Genomic DNA, 18,274 nt, shown 5'->3' with positions numbered 1-18,274 from the left:
CTTTTTGTCTTATTGTCTCCTTCCTTTATAATTCCCATTACAATACCTTTGACCCTTTGACATGATCCCACAGATCTTTGAATTTCTGTTCATTTTTTTCTAGTTTTTGCCTGTGGTCATCAGATTGAATTGTTTCTATTGATAAATCCAGTTTACTGACTCTGCTGTAATCTTTAAACCGCTGTAAACCCATATGGTGAATTTCTTATTTCAAATGTATTTTTCCATTTTAGATTTTCCATTTGATTCTCCTTTTTTAATAGTCTCCATTTCTACATCTCTTTAAGCATTAGGAACATATTTTACTTCACATCATTGAGTGCAATTATAAAATCTGCTTTTGAATTTTTGTCTGCTAATCCCAAAGTCCAGGCCTGGTTCACATCAGCCTCCCTCATTATCTCTTTGTGGTACATGGGCCATCTTCTCCTGTTTGTTTTTATGTTGAGTCATTTTGGAATATGTCCTGGGCATTGTGACTGAGACACAATAGGGCCTCTGAAATCTATTAGATTACAACAAGAATATTGATTTTTTTTCTTTGTATTTATGGACAGTTTATGATGGCTTAAGTCAAACTGCAGCCTCTATGTCCTCCCCAGTGAGTGTCAGTTAAAATTTGAGGTTGGTTTCTTCAGACATCCCTAGGGAGCTCAGACTCTGCCCTGAGTGTGCATGGCTCAGGGAGTCAGCCAGAGACCTGGGCAGACTGTACTCAGAATGTGGCATTCTCCCTCCTTTGCTCCCCTACTTGAAGCTGCTGTACTTCTCCCAAACCTTCATTCTTTGTGATGTAAGACTGTAGATGTCTCATCCAGATTTTAACCCTGCGTGGTATAGACTGGAGCTAAGAGCCACAAAAGTGGGGAATTCATTCAGGACCATTCCCTTCTTCCTACTTTCAACTTCCTTCCAAAACATACCTGTTTCCAGTTGCTTCCCAGACGTTCTGATTTTTTCCTGAGTTTATAATTATCTGCAGGAGGGTGGATCCAACAGGAGCTGCTTGGCTATTAACAGAAGCAAAACTTAGTATTTATTTTTGATTATGCATTATTGCAAGTCAAACATAGCCTTGCTTCTGGTGACATTTTTTATTCATGCAAAGTACCCCCCAAATTCACATTTGTGCAGCCTTCCAAAGAATGTGTGTAGGTTAAAGAGCTTTTTTAGATGCTATGAATTAGCAGTGAATGTGTCGTTATTTCAAGTGCACCTCCCAAAGATAACTCGGCTCTTCCCTTGTTTGCTTGTTTGCTTGTTTGCTTCCCTCCTTTGCTCTTAGTAACAGACTCAGACTCTCCTAGAAAATGTGCAGTTTGCATCACCTTTTGTCTTGAGTGAGCCACAATCACCGCAAGACCAGAGGACCTCATATGACTGTTTTACACTGGTAACTCACCATTTACTGCTCATCCACTTTGTAGCAAGGGTTAGGAGTGTGCTGAGCATCTAAAGGGAAGATCCGTGTCCCCAAGTTGTTCACAGTTTAGTAAAGAAGGCAAAATTAGCAGACTGTTGCATTTGTGTGACCTCAGGGCTGAATTAAAAGTAATTGGAATTAGAGGCACCTGGGTGGCTCAGTAGGTGAAGCATCTGCCTTCGGCTCAGGTCATGATCTCAGAGTCCTGGGATTGAGCCCCACGTTGGGCTCCCTGCTTAGCGGAGAGTCTGCCTCTCCCTCTGCTTCTCCCGTGGCTCGTGTTCTTTCTCACTTGCTCTCTCACAAACAAATACAAATCTTTTTTTAAAAAAAGTAATTGGAATTTTATTTATATTCTTATGCTTTTGGATAACTGACTAGTATGAAAATTTGGGGCCTCAATTTTTTTCATTTTAAAATGAGGGGATTGGATTAGATCTACAAGATTTTTCAATGCAAATATTTTATAATTCAGTTAAAAATGTGTTGAAAAGAAGAGGTACTCAAAACCCCACTTCTTTGTTCTTCATAAGGATTTGGGTATGTTGAATCACTTAAGCTATAGCTTCACTGAGAGGTGCCAGGATTAGCAGGTAGTGCTGCTTGTTATAGCTCCCATCCTGTACAGCCTAGCTGCACCGTGCACACCTGCAGGGGTCCTTGCATGCATAATCAACTTAGGAAAAATGCATGTGTGTTTAGGTCCTCTTATGCCTTACCTCCCTCCTTTTACCCTTGTTGGGGGCCAGCACAGCTTAGCTCCTGCCTTTGGGATTCTTCATCCAATTCTGGTTAGTTTCTACAAATCCATGAATGAACACTGTGACAGGGCCATAGGAGCTCCTCACAAACCCAGATTCTTTCTGCCCTCAAATTGAGCCTCCACATTTTCCTGCTCTGCTTTTAAATTCCCTACTTTCCTTCTTCCCTTGCCACCAAAATCTTATCCCCAAACCCAGAGGCATTCAGATCACTGGGTCCTTTGTAGATATTGGTCTGATGTAATCATGAGAAAGTGGCTGTGATGGTGGTGGGAAGGTGGGCACAGGGATAGGTTCTTGGTCATCTTCATGGGAATATGATACGGATGTCTCTGGAAAAATACTATAAATCTTGTTGGGAGCTTTATTATTATTACTGTATCTTTTTCTGTATTTTAGGTTTAGACTTTGACTAAGTCTGTACAAGTCTGTACAAGACAGTACTGTGACTGCCTGGGAGTCTAATCATATTTTATAGGGTTTTTGTTTGCTTTGGTTTGGTTTTTGTCTATTGATACAGGGTCTTGAGTTTTTTTCAGCTTACACCATTTCTCCCCAGTTTACTTCCTCATTTGTGCCCATGTTCATGAACATTTCTAATCAGAAATACTGATGAGTGGCTACCACACTGCTGATGCTGGGCCATGCCTGTGCGGTCAGCTGGAGGGAGGATGAACAGTGGACTATTACAGCAGGTTCTTAGTGAAATCCTGAGGCTTGTAATGGATGCGGCTTGCCCATCGTCACTGCCATAGCAGCAGTCTTTTTACTAACCTCCCCTGCCTTTCAGAAAGGGCCCTGTTTCACTGATGAAAGTTATTTTACCTCCATAAGCAACTCTTCTCCAAGTATAACTGAGATGCTCAAATGATATGATGTGCCTGTGGATGTTTGTGAGCAGCATCACCTGTCCATAGACCCACAGCCAGCAGAATGTTTGTGAAGCTCTTTTTAACCGAGGAAATTGAGGGCAGCCCGGGTTGCTCAGCAGTTTAGCACCATCTTCAGCCCAGGGCCTGATCCTGGAGACCTGGGATCAAGTCCCACATCAGTCTCCCTGCTTGGAGCCTGCTTGGAGCCTGCTTCTCCCACTGCCTGTGTCTCTCTGCCTCTCTCTCTCTCTCTCTCTCTCTCTCTCTCCTGAATAAGTAAATACAACCTTTAAAAAAAAAATAAATGAGGAAATTGATCAAGGAAAAGAAAGCATGAGTTCAGATTTTGGGGGATTACTTTCAAAGCAGTGCAAACCATGCATACTGTGTGTTAAAAAGCCCTTCTAAATTCCAGCAGGGAAAACAGATGTATTAATTAAACATTTAATGTTTGTTATAGCTAAAATATTCACTTTGCTGAGTTCAACTTATGATATAATATTTGTATATTAGTGTGATACATTCTGTGGGAACCTTGGTGCATTTTTTTATGGGATCAAGGTCAACATTATGGACCTGAATTGCTATTGTGTGGTTTTGTGAAAATGAAGTATAGTTATGAGTTTCTGATCATCTTTAAATGTTAATTGGTATTATAAAGCTTAGCAGATAATATACTTAAGTAATGTTTGCCATAGATTTACTAGTTTTGGTAGAAATAAATCCTCTTTCCATATTCTCATTTTTCCTGTGTGTGTGTGTGTGTGTGTGTGTGTACATGCGTGCATGCATATACATATATATACACACATACAAAGCACCATAAAACCAGTTTTTCAGGAGGAGCGCCTGGGTGACTTGGTTGAGCATCTAACTCTTGATTTCAGCTCGGGTCGTGATCTCAGGGTTGTGAGATCAAGCCCCATGTGTCAGGCTTTGTGCTGGGCATGGAGCCTGCTTGAGATTCTTTCCCTCTGTACTCCCACCTTCCACTTGCACTCTGTCAAAAGAAAAACAAAAGCAAAAACGGGTTTTCAGAGGAACAGAGATTAAATAAACTAGAATCGCTATCTAAGCTCAGTTACTCTCTTGAATTGTTTTAATAAGGCAGGATTACAGCAGTAAATTATCATCCATAGTAAACCTAAGCATTCAGTAGTGTTGGCAGTGTGTGTGTTCCCAGGCTTTTTGATCCATATTAGAGTGGTGGACATTCAAACAGGATGACCATTAAGGTTCTGTAGTCACTGTCTGTATCAGCTTTCCCTATAAGTTTCAAGCCCTGCTATTTTTTTAGAACACCAACACTGAAAACAGAAGAAAGAACATAGAGACCAGACAATAACAATTGATTTGTTGCTGAGGAAGGTTGGGGGAAGACTGACCCTCAGAGACTTTGGTGTCCATATTCCCCTGCGGTCATTGTAGCCACACCATGAGTGGGGACTGTGACCTACTTGAACAAGTGCAGGGGCATGTTTTCTCTGTTCTTTCACTTACACTATGAAGAAACACAGAGTGACTGGGTACCATGTCAAATCTGGTAGAGGGTCAGCATGGAAGGATTTCAGGGGCTGCATTGTTGCCCACCACTCTGTGGTCTTGAGGCTGCACAAGGAAACACAATCCTATAAATGCCTCTTCGGTAAACTGGAAGTCCTGAACCCAGCACTGTGATCTTCCTGTTTACATCGTCTGGAACTATATTTCCTGAAAACCAACGAGCTTTTAAAGACAGATACATTCAAGGTTTAATGCATTCATTGTCAGATTCACAGTTAATGGCATCCATTGAGTTAACATATAAAGGTAGCTGAGATTTCCAGTTGCGTGCTTCTGACTCTGCCAGTACTTGTACATTCCTAAATGAGAGTCTGCAGTGTGTCAGTTGGTACAGGAGTGTTTTGAGAGAGATTTCCAGAGCAAGGGAGGGAAAACTAAGATGATACTGGTTTAAAGGCAAAATAGAAAATTAACATTACATAGCACCACAGTCTGGTGCGACTTAACAGAAATTTGTTTCCCCATGGTTCTGGGAACTGGACATTCAAGATCAAGGTACTGGCAAGGCTGGTTTCTTCTGAAGCCTCTGGTTGGCTTATGGATGGCCACCTTATCTATTCTTCCTCACATGGCCTTTCCTCCATGTGTGTGAGCATCTGGAGTCCCTCTGTGTGTCCGTATTTCCTCTTCTTATAAGGACATCTGTCAGGTTGGACTAAGGCCCACAGTAACACCTTGTTTTAATGTAATCACTTTTTAAAAGACCCTCTCTGCTGATATAGTCACTGGGGGGTTAGGACTCCCAATATGTGGATTTGAGGGAGGAGGCACAATGCAGCCCATAAGTATGAATATTTGAAATGTGTTCAGTTGTTTAAAGTGAATGTATGCTCTGGGAAAACCCGTGGCTGGGCATACCCAGGATGGTGTGTGGTAGCACCTCTTTTGGGACCTGTGGCAGTTCTTTGCATGTTCTCTCTCACACTTTTCCCCATGTACAGAATTAGGGTTCTCGCTTCCCTGTTAGATTTTTATACTTTACTGTGTTGTCCTCTGCTTCTGTGTGTGTTGAGGAGAGAAAATATGCCCCCAGCATGCATGGCTTGACTTTGACTAATGTCTGGAGAAGCACTCAAAAGCAAAAGCATTTTCACACCATGTCTGTCCAGGCACCACACTAGAGAGAGCTTGGGATTTAGAGGTGGAGGGTTGGCTGCTCTTGTTGCTGATTGTATCATCTTTAGCAAGTCATTTTACCAAGTGTCCTCATTTCTAAAAAGGTAGGGCTAAATAATAGGAGTGCAAGAAAAAATAGACAAATCCACATTATAGTTTGATATGTCAATGCCTATCTCTAAGTAACTGATAGAAGAAACAGAGAGAAAGTCATTAAGGTTATAGAAGACAATAGTAGTTTAATTGACATTTATAGAACACTACCCTACAACAGAAGAACATTCATTCTTCTCAAGATCACACGGAACATTTGCCATGTTATACCATATTTTGAGCTAAACAACTCTGTAGATTTTGAAGGATTCAAATAATTTAAAGCATGTTCTTTTGAATGAAAAGGGAATAAAATTAGAAATCAAAACAAAGATATATATTATATGTAAATATAATATTTATTATAACATTTATATTATATAATATATAATAGTATATATAGTTATATATTATATATAAAATTATACTTTGCATAATTTTAGCAAGTCAAATCAATAATAAATACAAGGAAACTCTTCAAGTATTTGGAAACTAAGTACAATTTTAAATAATCCATGGGTCAAAGAAAAAAATCAAAAGGGAAAGTAGAAAGTGTTTTGGACTGCCTAAAAATGAAAATAAAACATGTTTTTCTGTGGGATACAGCTAATGTAATACTTCAAGGACGATGGGTAGTACCAGAGGACAATATTCAAAATGAAGAAAGATCTGAGATCAGTGATCTTATCTTCCATCTTGAGAAACTAGAAAAAGAAGAATGATTTAAAGTCAATGTAAACAGAAGAAAGGAATTAATAAAGATTGGGGAAGCAGTCAGTGAAATAAAAACTGTAAAATTATCAAGAAAATTGATGAAAGGTGGTTCTTTGAGAAGATTAACAAAATTGATAAATTTCTAACCAAAGTGAACAGAAAAGCAAGAAGACAAGTTATTAATATCACGAATGAGAGGGGTAATGTCACTACAGATTTTATGGATATTAAGTGGATAATAGGAAATAATATGAAAATCTTCATGCCCATAAAGTCAACAATCTGAGACGCCTGGGTGGCTCAGTGGTTGAGCATCTGCCTTTGGCTCAGGGTGTGCATCCCAGGATCTGGGATCAAGTCCCACATCGGGCTCCTTACATGGAGCCTGCTTCTTCCTCTCCCTGTGTCTCTGCCTCTTTCTCTCACTCTGCTTCATTCTCTCATGAATAAATAAATAAATAAAATCTTTAAAAAAAAAAAAAAGTCAACAATCTTGCTGAATGGACAAATCCCTTGAAAAATGCAAATTAAAAAAAAAAAAAGAAAAAGAAAAATGCAAATTGCCAAGAACTAGATATCATGAGTAGCCTGGTATGTGTAAAAGAAATTATATTTGTAGTTAAAATGTTTCTCACAAAAAAAGACTCCTATGGCTTCACCAGTGACTTTTCCCAAACATTTAAATGAAGAATAGTATTGGTTCTACACAGAGAATTGAAGATAAAAGCAGTATGTCCAGTTCATTCTATGAGGCTCGCTTAACCTGATATCAAATCAAGCAAAGATAATACAAGAAAACTAGAGACTAATTTCCTTAATTAACATATATGTAAAAATACTTCACATAATTTTAGCAAAGTAAATCAATAAATACAAGGAAAGCACATCATTAACAAGTGGGGTTGATTCTAGAAATACAATATTGGTTTACTATTCAAAAGTCAATCATTATGATTTATCATATCAATAATAAAGAAATATACATGGTTATCTCATTGGATGCAGAAAAGAAAAGCATTCAAGAAAATCCAACACCCATCTGATTTAAACAAAAGCAAGCAAACAAAAAGACTCCCCCCCCTAAACTAGAAATGGGAAACATCTCTACCCTGATAAAGGACATCTGGGGAAAACTTACCACTAACATCCTACTGTGGAAAGACTGAGTGATTTTATAAGGTGAAGACGTTTGCTATTCAACATTGTACTGGAGGTTCTGGCCAATGCAGTAAGGCAAGAAAATGAAAGTAAATGTATCGGATTGGAAAGAAAGAAGTAAATCTGTCTTTTCATGGACAATGTGGTTATCTATAGAAAATCAGATGGAATCTACAAAAAAGCTAAGAAAGTTTAACCCATTAGTTATTTGATACAAAGTAAATATGTAAAAGATTGCACCACACAAAAATAATTTATACAGCTGCAACAGACAATCCAAAATAGAGATTAATAAGAATATCACTTATGATAGCAACAGAAATATGAAGTACTTACGGATGGGGAAAAGATGTGAAAGGCCTTCATACTGAAAACTAAAAAATATTGTAGAGAAATTAAAGACAGCATAAAGCAATGGAGAGATCTAATGTGTTCATGATTTAGAAGACTCAATATTTTTTAGATGATAGTTCTCTCGAAATTAATACATAATTGAACACAATCCTAATCAAGATGCCAGCAGGCTATTTTGTAGAAATTGTTAGGTTGATTCTAGAATTCATATGGAATGGAATGCCAGGAAGTTAGGGTAGCCAAAACAACTTTGACAGAAAACAAAGTTGGAGAACCTGCACCACCCAATTTTAAGAGTAAGTTACAGTAATCAGGATAGTTTGTTATGGACTGGTGACATCTTTTTTTTTTTTTTTTTTTTTTTAGATTTTATTTATTTATTTATTTATTTATTTATTTATTTATTTGAGAGAGAGTAAGAGAGCAGGCATAAGCAGGGGGAGTGCAGAGGGAGAGGGAGAAGCAGACTCCCTGCTAAGCAGGGAGCCTGACATGGGGCTCAACCCCAGGACCCTGAGATCATGACCTGAGATGAAGGCAGACGTTTAACCTACTGAGCCATTCAGGCACCCCCATCGTTAAAAAAAATAAATAAATAAAAATAAAAAAGATTCATTTGGGGACACCTGGGTGACTCAGGGGTTGAACATCTGCCTTTGGCTCAGGGTATGATTCTGGGGTCCTGGGATTGAGTCCCATACCCGGCTCTCCACGGGGAGCCTGCTTCTCCCTCTGCCTGTGTCTCTGCCTCTCTCTGTGTGTCTTTCATGAATAAATAAAATCTTTTAAAATTATTTATTTGAGAGTGTACGCACACACACGTGCAGGTTGAGGCAGAGGGAGAGAATCTTAAGCAGACTCCCCACTGAGTGTGGAGCCCGAAGCGAGGCTCAGTCCCACAACCCCGAGATCATGACCTGAGCCAAAATCCAGAATTGGACACTTAACCAACTGAGCCACCAAGGTGGCCCCTGGACAGATAACATCTTTTATTTACCTACAAAGAACCTAAAAATCTAGACCCTAATGTATGATTGACTTAAAATAGAAGTGCAAAGATAATTCAGTTCAATAAATTGTGATGAAACAATTAGACATCCCATTTTTTGTTTGTTTTTTTAATTTGCAGCATATCCAAAGTTATCTCAAAACTGATCATAGCCATTAAGTGTAGAGGCTTCTGGAAGAAGACACAGGAGAAAAACCTTTGTGGTGTTAGGTTATGCAGAGATTCTGTAGATGAAGGCAGTACATGACCCATAAAGAAAAACTGATAAATCAGACTATGTGTAATTAAGAATGTGTGTTCTTCAGAAGGCACTGTCAAGAGAAGGAAAGGAAAAGCCACAGACTGGTAGAACAGTTGCACATCACAAATCTGATTAAAGACCTGCGTGCATATTATGTAAAGAACTCTTGAAACTAATTGACCAAAAAAAAAAGATAGGCAAATATTTGAACTGACCCTTCACCAAAGAAGTGAACTCAACAAAAAAGATGATTATTCATTCATTTATTCATTGTAAATTCAACCCATAGTGAAACACCAACACACCCTGGAATGTCTGATAGTGAAAAGACCGACCAAACCAGCGCTGGCAAGATCATGGAGCGACTGGAAATTTTGTACACAGTGGTAGTAATGTCAAATGAAGTGACTGCCTTGGGAAACAGTCTGGCAGCTTCTTAAACAGTTCAGTGTACATCTAGCATGTGATCCAGCCAGTCCACTCCTTGGTATTTGTCCAAAATAAATGAAATCTCATCTCTGTTCAAAGACTTGGGACACCCAAGAGTCCTAGCAGCTTTATTTGCAATAGCCCCAAACTAGAGGCAACCCAGGTGTCCGTTGACAGGTCATGGATAAACAGATGGTGGCACACCTGTATGGAGTGTTCCCCAGCAATACAGTGGGTGAGCCAGTGACACTTGAAGTGACAGGGATGGACGTTAAAGTAATCATGCTAAATACCAAAAATCAAAGGATACATGCTATATGATTCCATGTACATAAAAGTCCAGAAAATACAAACAAATCCATCGTGGCAGAAAACATGTCAGTCATTGCCTGCCAGGGTATAGGAGGGAGGACAGCCCACAATAGGCTCATGAGAAAACAGACACTTCACCATCCTGGTTTGGGTGATGGTTTCATGGGTGTATACATATGTCAAAATGCGTCAAATTGTACACTCTTAGCATGTACAGTTTGTTGCATATCAGTCATACCTCAGTAAAACTGTTCTTATAAGTCCTCACCATCACAGAGCTTAGGTTTTGTTGGAAGAAGGTATAATGGTGGTGGCATGGAACAAATATATGTATGTTTCGTGCATGTCTGTGTGTGCACGTGTAGGTGTGTTGAGTCAGATGTTGAAACTCCTGTGAAGGCAAAGGAAGGCAAAGTGTGAGGATGAGAGGTGGCGGGAGGGTGGCTGTCGGAGAGTGGGGTCAGGGAAGCCTTCTGGTGCATGGGGGCTCCTGAACAGAGGCTAGCTTAAGCCCCCTGTAACCTTTGGAAACTTTTAAGATCTGTTCCAGCTTTTGTTGAGTGTCAGCTACTCTCTCTCACTTAAAGGTTAGCACCTTTCCCCCAAACCTGAGGCAGATTTCTGGTTTTGCCCTCAGAAGGAAGCAGATGGGATGAGTGGGCAGAGGTAAGCACAGCCTACTCCACATGCCCAGAAGCCCACCTCTGCTATAAAAAAAAAAAAAAAAAAAAAAAAAAAAGGCATTTCTTGGTGAAGTTTTGACCGGAAGGATGAGGAAGAACCATTTGGGGGGCATTTGTAGGATGGGGACCCCAGCCGGAACCCCAGCCTCCAGTCTCCTACAGGTAGAAGCAGTGACCTTTCCGTTTCCAAAGAGGAAACCCCCAAGTTGTCTGGTCCTGATCACCCTTGTTGTTCTTGTATGCTTGCGTGTGGCACACGTGAAATGCATGTCCTTGTGTCTTGAGTGGAAGAGGGAAGATTGCCATCAGCAGAGTGAATGTTTGCATGGCCCAGGCCGTGTCACAGAGCAGGGCCCACACGACAGGAGCTTGGCCCAGGTGAGGTCAGGGGTGTGGAAGGAGAGCCATATTGTTCTGTTGAAGCTACTGCCCATCAGAAGTGGACCCTAAATAGGGTCATCCCCCAAAAAAGTGCCTGCTCCTAACAGAGACTTTAGAAGAGCTGTGTCCTTGGGCAGAGAGAAAGGATGATAAGAGGCCCAGAGATTAAAAATGCCTTGTTACATGTGCCATAAACCGAGATGCGTGGTCCTTTATTCTAAAACATGCTTTTCCTTCTGCTCACTCCCTGGTTTTTTAAAACATAGTCTGTCTAGAGAATAATGTAAAGATTTTTGCCTTATTATTTAACATAAATTTGGTGACAAGAGTGGGAAAATGTATTGAGCCAAAGCCAGTTGTGTGTTTCTGTTTGTTTCAGTAAAATTTTTATAAAACATACAGATTTCTGTCTCTCTGTTTTCCGTATTTCTGTCTGCTTGGGAATTTCTTTCTACAAGCAGCATCTTCTGGTCAGCAGGGTACTCATGAGAGCATGGACTGGGACGCCAGGCCCTGGGACAGGACCCCCTCTGTGAACATTGAACCATAGACTCTCTGGCCAGAGCCATGAGATCTAGGAGTCCCATCCCTGCTTCTGCTCATCCCTGCTAGTGGAGGTCACAGAGGCTTGGGCTTCTGTGGCTTTCAGCAGCCCCAGACATCCCCTGCCCCGTACCCCCATGCCGGGTACAACTCTGAGGGAAATGCGTCCAGCCCTGTTCAGTCCTCAGAGCAGTTACTCTGACCCTCTTTTGGATCCTAGTCCCCTTTGAGAATTAGACGCAACCTTGGGACAAAATGTTCACCCGTGGCTTCAGGGGCTCCCAAGACCCCTGTCCCAGAGCAGAGCAGGCATTAATGCCCATCTCAAGTAAGCGGGTGTGCTTCTTTTCAAGTCTAGCACTTTGTGACCTAGAGAATAACTATCATTTAGTTGTGTTCTTCATAATAAACTGTTGGACCAGGCATCAGGAAGGAAGACGGGATGAGTCATGCTTTCACTGCATGGGGGAGAGCCTGCATTTTGTCACTGGGGTTTGTATCCACATGCTTTTTGTGTGTATGTGTGTGATTGGGGGGAAATTAGGACTTTGCAGTATCCTCTTTCCACCCTATTCTTTGGTTCTCATTTGTTCTATTTCACATAATCCCTCAAATTTTATACAGAACAACCAAGTACCTCCTGTTCTGTGCTCAGACTGTTGACTGGGAAGCCAAACGCCATGTCTCCTGTACGCAGTGACTCAGCGGTCTGGTCTCTGGCACCGCTGAGTTCATTATTTGCTCTCTAATTTTATCCTAGAAATGAATTTTCCTAAAATGAAATCTGTTAACAGTACTTTCTTTGTTCTGCTTGCAGCTTGTACCTCCTTTTAAGCCTCAAGTAACATCTGAGACAGATACCAGATATTTCGATGAAGAATTTACAGCGCAGACTATTACAATAACACCACCTGAAAAGTGTAAGTAAATTGAATGGGCAGTTGATAATATTCTGATAGAACAGAAGACAACAGCTGCTTTTTTGGTTGGATCTTTTCAAGGTCAAATTCCAGTGGCTTACTCCGTTCCACTTAAGAATATGGAGTTAGGAATGTGGAGGTGTCAAAGACAGGTAGCTGAGAGAGAAGTTTTGGGGAGTAAGAAAAATTGTAGACTGGGAATTACAGACCAGCTTGTAGACAACATAGCCCTTCCTTACTGTTCTAATACATTCTTCCACCATCAGCCAGAAGGACCAGAAACTGACTCTTCCCGTGTTTGCCCTACAGTTTACCCACATGCCCCCTTCTGGTCTCGTGCTTACTTAATAGTTTTTAAAAATTACATTAAATTGAATCACCTTTTTTTAAAATTTAGCTTTGTCTTAATAATATTTGTGAAGACATGGTGTGCCAGTAATTTGTTGAAACATATAAATTAAATTACATGTCTATTAAAACAGTACATTCATATACCACTTTTGTTTCACGTATACTAGTGTGTACACACTTCGATAAATGTCCTAAATAAGGTATCAGATTTAACTAATAAACACTCTCGTACTGATAGAGGACTATGAATCTGTTATCATTAGTTTAGCAATGAGGATAAAATCGAGTTTCAGGGTCATATTTGGAAAGCCAAAGATTCCTTCAGGTCATACATCTTTTGGCTCCCAATCCCATTGTGTTAGCTCTTCTTTTCTTTTCTTTAGATCCCCTCCTACTTTTCTTCTCCCTTCTCTCCTTTGTCGAAGTACACCAGTACTTCCAGAGTAGCTAGAAGTATTGGTGTACACAGCGAGTATCCACAAGAGGGAAAGTTGACTCACGATGTCCTTCCAACCACGGATACGGTCATCTGATTGGATGTGGAAAGACAAACCAGGAGTCATCCTGGTCTAGAGTTTTCAACCCGTGGCCTGACAACAAAGGCCCGTGAACGCACCCTGAGATGAGACATATGATTATGTCCGCATGTGTGCACTTTTCTTTCCTTAGACTTTCCAGAAGTTAAGGACCTCTTAACTTTCATTTTGGAAGAGAAGAAATTGAAACCCAGAGAGACACTGAGCTTCCCAGGTCGCATAGTTAGCATCAGCAGTAGCCAGGGTGGGATTCCCCAACATGGCCAAGCTGTGAACTATTAACGTGGAAGAACTGCTCATGGCGTATTCCCAGTGGGACGATGGGCCCCCAACCTGTGTTGTGTGCCATTGCTGACATTTTAGCATCCATCAGCATAGAAGACAGTGTTGGAAAGCCTGTAGATTGGCGGGCAAGTAGCTCAGGGCTACAGGGGGCTCAGGCCTCGGCAGTCTCCCCTGGCCCCAGATGGACTGTGGGGGGTCTCGTTGTCTCAAGTGCAAGGCAGACCAGGGAGGTGTTGGAATGGCCCCTGAGGCTTTCCACTTCAGAGCATTTGCTCGGCCTCATCACTGGGATAGGACCTTAACTGTAATCAGACCCCACCATTCCCCTACCCACCAGCCTCCAGTGGCTCAAGCTCTGCACTCTCAATCCAAACTGCTCACACTGAAGTGCACAGCCCTGTCAGGTCCCTGCTCCTGCTCCACCTTGCCATGCACCCCACCCCCCTACCCCACCTGTGATGGGCCACCCCTTGAAGGCGCCGTGCCTTGCCTTGCCTCGCCTCAGGATGCGTGTCGCCCATTGTCTCTGCCTGTGGTGCTCTTTTCCCTGACATTTGCATGAACAGCTCTTACTCCCTCAGATCTCAGCTTAAATGTCACTTCGCCAGAGAGCTTTCTTTAACCTCCCAGCATCTAAAGAACTGTGCAGCCCATTGGCCAACGCCTCCCCCACCCCTTGATTCTGTACATTGACAACTTGCTGATCTTCTGGTTAACGTGTTTGTTTCTTTGTTTACTGTCTGTGCAACTTGGAGGCCATAACCCTGAGGAGAGGGGCTTGCTTTCCCATTCGCTGCTGGCCCCAGCTCCTTGCTGGGTATCTGGCCTGGCGTCGGTAGTCAGCAAATATGTAGGAAGCAAAGGAATAAACACGTTATGGCGAAGGCCTGTGGTTTCCCGGCCGGGAGGAGGCCCAGTCTTTACAGATGGCACTCTTGCCGGGATTTTGTGCTTCGACTTCCCTCCCTGCATGACGCCACAGTGGCACTGAGAGGGTGAGGTCCCTCAGCCTCGGCCTCTTGGAGGCTGCTCTCTTTGGTAGTAGAGCTATGACATTTGTAGAGTCGTTTAAGAGACCTAAACTTGTGGTCTCTGGAGTCACAGGGATAGGAAGGCTCCGCAAATGCAGAGCCAGAGCACGTAGTTGCTTGAGAAGGGTAGGAGTCCCATCCTCATGTGGAAGAGAGCCTAGAGGCTGAGTCTCAAGGAAAAGTTGCTGAAGAGGTGAAGAGAGCCCGGTGGAGTGACCGTGTCACACCTGGCCCTGCCACTCCCTCCCTGGAAAGGGGGTGCAAGGCTGGGTAGTGTCCCCGAGACCTAGCTGTGCCTGGGAAGCCATCCCCCTGAGAAAGTACCCGGAGTTGGACAGCTTCGAAGAACCCTAGTTTTGGTTTTATTGAAGTGCCGGGTGAACCAGTCTGGAGCATTCTTTGTTCTGGACACACTGCCTGAAGCGTGAGGCTGAGTCCAGAATGACGAACACCCTACAGATGAGAGTGGGCGCAAATCTGGGGTCAGGGGACAACTGATAGATACCGGTAGAGCAGCACCCACGTCCATGACTAGGGATGAGTTCAGTCTAAAGCTCTGCAGTGTCCGCTACCCTGGCCGTCAGGATTCCCTGGATTCCAGAGCCCTGGCTGTCAAGATCCAGATCCCTTCAAGGGTCACCTTGCCTGCCTTCCCCTCACTCCAGACTCCCATGGCACTTGTCACCCTGAGAATATGTCATTAACAGGCACACTGTGGCTTTGTTTCCAGAACTTATAAAATGAGACAGAGATGTTAAAAAGTGTCTTAAGTCACCCAGCAGGGTTTCTAGAATATCACCTGAACCTGGTGTTTCAGCTTCTCTATCAGTAAAAGAATGGCACATCATCATAGAATGTTTCATCACTAACAGCAGGCTGTTCTTGAGAGACTCTACATCATTGTAGACTCAGGGAGCGCTCTATACGCCCAGTGACTCCGGGTTCTGGACTGAGACAGGGATCAGCAGGAGGCTCACACATTGGAGTCCCTCACATCGTGGGTTCCAGAATCCACCTGCTGTGGAGGCCTGTGAACCTGTGGCTGTTGCAGGCATCTGACCCCAGAAACTCGAGTCCGCAGCAGCACCCTGTGTCTGTTGGATTTCCCGGCTCAGGGCCTCAGTAGAGGGAACAGGTGACAGCACCTGGCAGGACCCCCCACCCACCCACCCCTACCCCTGCCTTGGGCAAGGTTGGAGAGCTGTAGCTCCTGGGTTGCCCCGGGCACAGGGGCCAGGTCTTCAGTGGGATGGTCACTGGAAGGATCCTAGATCTCCTCAAGAGGTAGATCAAAGGGGATTCAAGGAAACCTCAGCCTATGATTACTTGTAACAAAATCTTCTCGCAGCTTTGAGGGGTGTTGCTGGCGAGTGGCCCTGCAGCCGCTAGAGCATGAAGGTTTGTTCATCAGAGCCCTCCGTGGTACTCTTAGTGACTGCTGTTTTCCCACTTGCCACCTGGCTTTTAGGACAGAGTAGAGTTACTTTTTAGGACAAATCAGCAGTTAGACGGCCAAGTGTTTCTTGCCTACAAACAGCTGCGGTCACATGCCAGATTGTTCTCACTGGTGTTAATTGAACAGATTTTGGAATGTGTCGTCTTGCATTCTGTCCCTTAATGGTCCTCTGCCTTCCTCTTATGGGAAAAGAGGATTTCTTTGAGATCAAGTAGCTCTTAATGCATGTCATTACATTTGCTGAACACTGTAAGGAAGTTAGGCTCCTTGGGCCGTGGATTCTGATGTGGGATGGGGAGTCAATCCCTGCTTTCTGGTTTCAGACATGTCTTGTGTTTTTAGCATGGCTCCTGTATGTCATCAGCATCGCAGGAACACGTTTGTAGCTGTTGGGGGGTGTGACGGTCTCTGACTGGGGCAGTTTGCTGCCCCTCCCTCCACAGCCCCCCACCTGTGGGCACAGGGCACCCCCCCACAACAGGATCAGATACTGGCCCCTTGCTGTGACTGAGCAGGAGGAAGCCGAAGCAAGTGGTGTAATCAGGCTTTAAAGAACCCCAGGGTGTGGGCTCTTGCTTGCTCATCTGTGAGGTTGAGATTTCTTTATGTTTGGAAACGTGATTTGTTTGTTACCAGAGTGACAGAATGAAGACTCTCTTAATTCTCAGCTGACGTGCAGCCTAGAGCACTAGATGCTCCTCCTCGGACTGGAAGCCCGGTGCCTCCCGTGGAGTGTGGAGGGCCTGCTGACCAGGGCCAGGCCTGGGGCCACCCAGGGAGCCAGGGCTATGTGGGCCCCAGCCTCCCACATGAGCGGTCTGGGGCCCTGTGCACATTCACTGCACAGAAACACGCAGCCAAACAAAGCTGTTAGTGGGGAAACTGTTTCTTTGAAATGTGATTGGCATATGTCAGAATGTGAACATGAAGCTTTCAGCTGCCTTTTCTCTAGTTTTTATTCTTTGTGACTCAACACCAGAAAGTGCATACTGCCTTTCGTGCAGCCAAAAATACTGTGGAAGGTATTTGATCTGAGTGATGCATGTGGTTTGCTTGGGAACCTAACCAGTATTTGATAAGGAGGCAGAGATCAGTGGTCTACACGGAGCAGGGATTCCCAAATCCTCTTCATGGATTGGTTCCCACCTAATCCAGTGATATTTTCTAGTACATTCGAGACCACACATTTTGGTTAGCAGCTTGACCCCATTTCTAGAATCTTCTGTATTCAGAATAGAATACTGAAGACAAGGACAGTGAGAAAAGAGTGCAAACATTTGCTCTCCAGAGGAATGCATGTCCTCAGGGAGTATAGAGTATTATCCTTGTGTGATAGGGTCGGTGCCCCCCATACAAAGGCCTGTGTGCTGATGTGACATCCATGCTCCTGGAGAGGCTAGAAAGTTTAAAGAATTGACACTGTGCTCCCTATAGGGATCTGAGGAAGTAGAATTATTTTGCTTGAGGAAAAGTTTAGGTGTTTGAACCCCTCTTCTGGTGCTTCCCCCGTGGGACAGCATCTGACCCCATGCAACTGGAGGAAAACAGGAGAGGCTTCGTAGGCATCTCCTGCATAGATGGGGAGCCCTGAGGGTGGCCGGACTTGGCCCAGTGCCTGGAGCAGGTACACAGGAGATGGTGTGGCCGGGGTGACCAAATATGTGACCACATACAAGGAAGAGCTTCCTGGCCGTGCAGGACTTTAATCACTAGGAACATTACAAGAAGGGCTTCGGGGTGGGGATCATCTGAGATCTTTCAAATACAGGAAGGCAGGGAAGGTGAAAGGGGCAGCCCAAGTGAAAGCGGCTTCCTTCCAGGCCTTCATGTCTCTGCCCACTTTTGGTTTCCTGCAGAGCTAGTGTTAGATGCTGACATCTCACCCTCTTTGTCTTACTCTCTTCACTCTGGTTTAAAGTTGCATCTTACAGGACACCTGGGTAGCTCAGGCAGTGAAGTGTCTACCTTTGGCTCAGGTCATGATATCAAGGTCCTGGGAGCAAGTCCTGGTCCCGTGTCAGGCTCCCTGCTCAGCAGGGAGTC

At 43.4% G+C, this 18,274-nt stretch overlaps 1 protein-coding gene across 8 annotated transcripts in view; it reads left to right on the top strand.

The window, feature by feature from the left end:
- AKT3 (AKT serine/threonine kinase 3) overlaps nt 1-18,274 on the top strand; it is a 309,052-nt gene that overhangs the window by 286,717 nt on the left and 4,061 nt on the right. For all 8 annotated transcript variants that reach the window (XM_025430554.3, XM_025430551.3, XM_049112398.1 and 5 more), the window contains one exon: nt 12,470-12,572. In XM_025430554.3, the coding sequence (XP_025286339.1) occupies nt 12,470-12,572 (103 nt within the window). The remainder of the gene's footprint in view (nt 1-12,469; nt 12,573-18,274) is intronic.

The sequence above is a fragment of the Canis lupus genome, chromosome 7, assembly GCF_003254725.2.
Source record: "Canis lupus dingo isolate Sandy chromosome 7, ASM325472v2, whole genome shotgun sequence".
In the NCBI taxonomy this organism is placed as follows: Eukaryota; Metazoa; Chordata; class Mammalia; order Carnivora; family Canidae; genus Canis; species Canis lupus.
Note: the sequence above shows the minus strand (reverse complement) of the source record. Positions and strands in the feature narration are given on the sequence as shown.